Source organism: Fukomys damarensis, unplaced genomic scaffold (genome assembly GCF_012274545.1).
Source record: "Fukomys damarensis isolate Sample0158 unplaced genomic scaffold, DMR_v1.0_HiC HiC_scaffold_36, whole genome shotgun sequence".
Taxonomy (NCBI): domain Eukaryota; kingdom Metazoa; phylum Chordata; class Mammalia; order Rodentia; family Bathyergidae; genus Fukomys; species Fukomys damarensis.
Genome location: NW_022900948.1, coordinates 49,000,213 through 49,006,149, shown reverse-complemented (window position 1 = coordinate 49,006,149; position 5,937 = coordinate 49,000,213). Strand labels below are relative to the sequence as shown.

At 63.7% G+C, this 5,937-nt stretch overlaps 2 protein-coding genes across 3 annotated transcripts in view; both read right to left on the bottom strand.

Moving 5' to 3' along the window:
• Nucleotides 1-206: 206 nt before the first annotated feature.
• Lcnl1 (lipocalin like 1) lies at nucleotides 207-2,926 on the bottom strand. Of its 2 annotated transcripts, XM_010608821.2 has the most exons (7): nucleotides 2,177-2,926; nucleotides 1,777-1,916; nucleotides 1,318-1,391; nucleotides 1,106-1,216; nucleotides 812-913; nucleotides 614-639; nucleotides 207-464 (listed from the first exon to the last, which is right to left on the bottom strand). In XM_010608821.2, the coding sequence occupies exons 1-7, from the start codon at nucleotides 2,273-2,275 to the stop codon at nucleotides 462-464; spliced, it is 555 nt and encodes a 184-aa protein (XP_010607123.1). In that variant the 5' UTR covers nucleotides 2,276-2,926; the 3' UTR covers nucleotides 207-461. The 2 variants fall into 2 exon arrangements, with proteins under 2 accessions (XP_010607123.1, XP_010607122.1); XM_010608820.2 differs by having other exon boundaries at nucleotides 812-1,216.
• Nucleotides 2,927-3,016: 90 nt separating this feature from the next.
• Nucleotides 3,017-5,937, bottom strand: part of Ptgds (prostaglandin D2 synthase) — a 3,476-nt gene continuing 555 nt past the window's right edge. The window contains exons 2-7 of the mRNA XM_010608819.3: nucleotides 5,143-5,282; nucleotides 4,966-5,042; nucleotides 4,291-4,398; nucleotides 4,080-4,181; nucleotides 3,612-3,637; nucleotides 3,017-3,139 (exon numbers count right to left, since the gene is read on the bottom strand). Coding sequence (XP_010607121.1) covers nucleotides 3,612-3,637; nucleotides 4,080-4,181; nucleotides 4,291-4,398; nucleotides 4,966-5,042; nucleotides 5,143-5,282 — 453 coding nt within the window. The 3' untranslated portion in view covers nucleotides 3,017-3,139. The remainder of the gene's footprint in view (nucleotides 3,140-3,611; nucleotides 3,638-4,079; nucleotides 4,182-4,290; nucleotides 4,399-4,965; nucleotides 5,043-5,142; nucleotides 5,283-5,937) is intronic.

Here is a 5,937-nt window from a genome sequence, read left to right as displayed (position 1 = left end):
GTTCTCCCAGGCACACAGGGGCCTGGGTCCAGATCCAGTTTTTGGCTGCCCTTTGGAGGACCCCATAGGCCCAGCGCTTCACCAGTGGCCGCTGGAGCCCAGGGTACATGTGCTATTGGACCAGCTCAGGGAACCAGGAAGACCTCTTTGACTCCAGCCTCTGCCCCTCCTGGCCTGACACCTGCAGGGTGGGGCCTACCAAGAGTGGGTCCAGCCCGTGCCCAGTGGTGCCCAGCTCTGGTGGGCCCTGGGCCTTAGGAATTGGGGCTCAGCCATTCTCATGGCACCTTTCCCAGGCCACTCTGCCACCCACTGTGCCCACTTCCACAAAAGCACACCTTATCTGAATTTCCAAGACCATTTATTGTGTTTGGGGGCCTGGGGAGAGAAACAGGGTGCTTTCTGCAGAGGGCTCAGGACACAGGGTGGCTGGGCCTCCACCGGCACTTGACCTGGATCCCTCACTGCAAAAGACACGGCAGGTGCCTGGCACTGGTACTGGCCAGCTCCCAGACTTGGGGCAAGCAGCCCAGCCCTTCCAGCCTCCTCCCAGCCAAAGAGGGAGCACCCTGTGGGGAGCACCACCTCAGCCCCTCCTCCGCAGGGCACTCACCTGGGACATGGCGCCGGTACACTGCTCTGTGGGAGAGAATAGGCCTCAGGTGTCCCTCCTGGCCCTGAGCCCCGGGGCCCCTCCCTCCCAGCAGCAGCCCCACCTGGGCACTTCCGTCCCTCTTTGGGATCAGTGCGGTAAGGCTGCCCTGCCAGCTGGGTCTGGAGTCCCCGGAGCTGGGGCAGAGGCAGTGCTCACCTGACTTGGGCATCAGAGCGCCCTGGCTGGGATTCAGGCCCACTTGAGATACCAGCTCCTGCATCTTCTGGGCGCCTTCAGGAAATGGCTCTGGGGTGCGGGCTGGGGGCAGCGGGGGGCAGGTGAGCCCAGCGGGCAGGGCCAGACCCCTCTGCCACAGACCCGGGATTCTCAGGACCCCTAGTGACACGTGGAGGCAAGGGCCCGTCCTTCCAGGGCAGTGACACTCAGACCAACCAGGACTCAGGGAGAGGCCTGCGCCCAGCCCCGGGGGGGACCCGCCCATGGGCGCACCGAAGAGCTGCAGCCAGACGTTCCGCACGCCCGCCTTCTGTGTCTCAAAGTACATCAGCGCGAAGTGGTCGTAGTCAGTTGAGGCCACGCGGATGTCAGTCTGGGCCATGGCTGTGACCAGAGAACCGCTGAGCCAGCCTGCACTCCTGGCCCCACAACCCCCAGCATCGTCTGACCTTGGAGAACTGAAAGGCCAGCGGCCGGCGCCTCACCTGGGTCACTGAACTGCCCGTCCGCTGCGCCCTTGGTATAGGTTGTCTCTATCTTCTGGCAGCCACCATCAGGCCTGGGGGACCCAACACCTGAACAGCCGCCCCACGGACCCCGCTCTCTCCCGGCCCTCCCGCCACCGCACAGCCCCCAAGGAGCTCTGGGGTTGTTACAGGAGAGCAGGTCCTGTGGGTGGCTGTGCAGGACGTGCTAGGCACTGGTGGAGTGCAGCTGTACAGGTCTTCTGCGCACTGGCAGACACCGACAGGCAGGCCACACCCCGGCCTCAGGCAGGCATGTGGGGCTTGGTCCCTCTGAGGAGCAGTACCCCAGACTCTTCTTTGGGTCCTGGGAGCCCGTGGTCTGCATCCCCGGCCTATCAGGGTCACCACTGGCCTTCCTGTGGCCTCACCCTGGCCCTCACCCAAGGCTGCATGTGAGGTGAGGCCCTGGGCACTTACGTGGGGTACCCAAACTTGAGGGCCAGGTCACCATTAGCCAGGGAAGTCACCGAGACCACAGGCATCTTCATGTCATCCTTAGAGTCCTGGAACCCCTGGTCGTCAGACACAGCCCCAACCACATACCAGAGGCCCTGGAACTGCAGGAGGGCAGCAGGGCTGAGAGGCGGTCCTGTGCCCACCGAGCCCACCATACCTGCCTGGGCACAGCTGCTTCCCTGGGCACCCAGAGCTGGCCAGGCAGCTGCCGTTCATCCTGGCCACAGGCCCTGAGGGCCACAGGGGCACCACCTGATGCAGGGCCAGGGCGTCTGCGGTCCCCTAGGTGGGGGGCAGGTGGGGCTTTTCCTGAAGATCCCAGTTCGGGACAGGTGGGACGGGACAGGTAGGGCAGGCGCACCTTGCTGGGGTCAAAGTTGGCCTGGATGGGCACCTGGGCCTGGCCTGGGGACAGCTGGAGCAGGACAAGGAGGGCAGTGACCCACACAGCCAGCAGCATGGCGGAGGCTCCTCAGGGCACTGGTGTGCAGCAGAGCTGGGGCAGCCTCCTCAGCCTGGCCTTTATGTCCCCTAGATGCCCTGAGGCACAGGCTGCACTCCACAGCTCCCCCTCACCCTGCCAGCTCCTGTTTCCTGCCTGGCAGCCTCTGACCCACCCCACCTTGCTGGCCCCCAGGGCCCCTCAGCCCTGGCATGGCCCAGGCCCCCTTCCAAGAGGCCACCCTGAGGCGACTGCACCTGTGAGCTGAGCTGGGGGAGGGTGTTGGCTCCAGGGCCCAAGTAAGAGCAGGGCTGTGTCCCGAGGGAGCCAAGGGGCTGAGGTGTGTGGGTGGCCCAGGCCAGCCCACTGTCACTCTGTCACTGTCCCAGTGGGGGCCGTAGATTCTCCAGCACTTTCCAAACAAGTGTTCCTTTTGTCCCCCCCATCTCAGGCCTCTGCCCAGTGTGACAGCACTAATCCTGAACCCTGACAACCCATCAGGGCCAAAGCTCCCCAGCATGGCTTGGGGCTTAGCTGCTGACCGACCTTCAGACCAGCCCAGGCCTGGATGTCACCCCTGCAGCTTGGAGACGCACAGTATGAGGCGGTGGGGGCGTGATGAGGTCAGGGCCCTGTGCAGGGTTGAGGAGCACTGCACACTATGCCTTGGTTGTCCTTCCAGGACCCTACCGGGAGCAAATGCCCCCAGGTGACATCACACAGGGGGTGCCCTGAGAACAGACAGGCAGGGCCAGGCTCTGACTTGCTTCAGTTTATTTCTCAGATCTGGGGTACAGCAGGAGGTGCACGGGCACTTTGGGGAGATCAGGCCGGGGTCTTGGAGGAAGGCATGGAGCAGAGGGGTCTTGAGGGCTGGGCCACCTGGCAGGGAGAACAGGATTGGTGGGCATGTGGGGCCCACAGGGTGCTTCCAGCCCATCCCTCCCGCCAGTGGCCCCTCAGAGCCTGCTCTTCTCAGATCAAAGCGATGCCACCAGACCAGCAGGCAAGGTCCTCTGCCCTCCCCGTCCTGCTGACTTCCCTCTTGTCTCCCCTTCCGGGCTCCCTGGACCCCTGAGCAGGAGCCAGAGACCCCACTGAGGGTGGTGCCTACGGGTGGAGCCCCTCCCCTTTCTGCTGCGGACCTGGCACCTGCACCCCTACCCCCATGAGCACTTGGGGATCAGCCCTGCTCCCGTGGCTGGGACCTAATTTTCTTCAAACAGACACAGCAGATGCCCACTCTGCTCAGGGGCTCCTGGGTCATCCCTCCCACCTCACCCCCACCAGAAGTGTATGGGATGTGTCAAGGAGGGAGTCCCTCTTACCAGGTGAAGTCCCCCACCCCACTCACCTACTCCTTCTCCTTCAGGCACTTATCTGCCAAGAAAGAAGCCCAGAGGCTGCCATCAGCCCCAGGCCAAACTGGATTCCCATGGGCACTTCCGGCCCACTAACACTGTGGACCCCCCCATGCCCTGGCAAGCTGGCCTGCGTAACCAAAACTGCACAGACCCCCCCAACTCTGCCCCAGCCCTGCTCCTCAAGACAAAGGCAGTGGTCTTTCTTCACCAGCGTTCCCAAGGGCACCTGCCCCCAGGCGGAGGGCCCTGCATCCTGGCGCCTGGCAGCCAGGCTACTGGTGTCCATCAGGGAGGGAGCTGGAGGCAGAGGTCAGAGGGCTGGGGGCAGAGTGACACGTAATGGCAGGTAGGCCAGCCCCTCCCAGCCTGTCCCGGGTGCACTCAGGGCCCTGCCTACCTCTAAACCTCTAATCCAACCCTAATCTGACCCTAATCCCTCCAGGCACAGCAGCTCCCACCTGTTTGGGGCGGGAAGACAATGGTGTCCTCTGTGAAGCCCTGGACCTTGCAGAAGGTGGAGAATTTCTCCTTCAGCTCGGCTCTCAGGGTCTGGGTACGGCCTGGGAGTGAGGGGCCAGCTCAATGTCTTGTCGTGGGGACCCCCCGAGATAGCCCTCTGAGGGCCAGACCCCTGTCTTGTACCAATGCCGCCCAGGGCTGGGCACCTACTGTAGAGCGTGGCCATGTGGAAGTCATGGTCGATACCCTTGGTGTCCAGCAGCGCGTACTCATCATAGTTGACCTCCACCACGGAGATCAGGGAGGTGTGGCCCCAGCCTAGGGACCAGAGGCTGCAGGTCGGGACCCCAAGCCCCCAGCCACCCCTGCTTGGTGGGGGGCCAGCTCAGGGGAACCCAGAGCTCCTGGTCTACATGTCCCGATGCTCCCTTATGCTGGCCACTATCCTTGACCCTCCCCATCAGGGTACCACCCCTCTCCCCGCTTCCTACCACACAGCCAGAACTGTGCCCCAGACCAGAAATTCTGGGGGACAGGAAATGCCTAGGCTCAGAAAATCAGGGTCACAAAACTCTTGGCCCGAATGTGTGTGTGTGGGGGCTCTGCCTCCTTGGGTGGGAACTGAGGAAGTGTGGATGGGACCCGAGGCGCTGTGCTTTACATGGAAGTACAGAACTGGAAATTACTCCAGGCAGGGGAGGAGAGGCCTAGAGAACACGAGTGGGCTGCAGACAGGATACTGTCCCTGAGGGGGTCCCTCTGTGCCCACTCTGCTGTACCTATGGCACAGCCACACAGGGCTAACCCTGTGGCATGGCCTGCACCTCGGGCAGGAGTCCAGATCAGTGGCCTGCGCCCCAGGTAGATGGGTGGAGGCACACTCACGTGGACTCTGGTAGCTGTAGGAGCCCGGGTTCTCCGAGGGCTGCAGCTGCATGGTCCAGGTCTCACACTGGTCCTTCCTATGGGCAAGTCATCTCCAGGTCAGGAGTCAGGTGTCCCCAGACAGCAACAGTGGTCAGGGTTCTCTGGCCACCAAAACCAGCCCACACACCCACCCACCTGAGGAAGGTGGAGGTGAGATTAAGGCCACCGTCCGCGCTGGGGGCCACCACGGTGGAACACATGGACATGGACGCCTTCTTCTCCCGGAACCAGCTGGAGTTGGAGGCGAGGCCCGCGCTGAACCAGCGCCCCATAAACTGCGGGAACCGGACAGCAGGGCCCGGGTTGGTACGACCCCAGGGGACCCTCATACCGACCCTAGGCTGACACCCCCACTTTCACCCCGCCCTGATGCCCCGCCCTCCAGGAAGCCACGCCCACCCAGTGAAGGTCCTCCCCAGTACCAGAAACCCCTCCCCACCGAAGCCCTGTCTCCTCGACAAAGTCCCGCCCCTAATCTGACCCTAATCCCTCCGGGCACCGCAGCCCCCACCTGTTTGGGACGGGAAGACAGTGGTGCCCTCTGTGAAGCCCTGGATCTTGCAGAAGGTGGAGAGGCCCAGTCCAGTACCAGAAGACCCGCCTCCATCTCCAGGCCCCGCCCACACCCGCCCAGGCCCCGCCCACTGCCTCCCAACCGGGAGAGGCGCCGGCTCGCCTCCGGACCCAGAGACCAGAGGACTGGCTTTGGCGCCCCCCAGATAAACGCCGAGGGCGAGGGATTCGAGTCCCCGCCGGCTTAGGCTGTGTCCATGCATCTCACGTCCCAGCGCACCGCGCTCTCCTGTGCCATCCGTGCAGTCCCGCGACCCGAGCGTCGCGCTTGTGCCCACAAGGACCAAGCTGGAGCGGCACAGGGCCTGTGTGGTCCTCGTGTGTGTGTGTGTGTGTGTGTGTGTGTGTGTGTGTGTG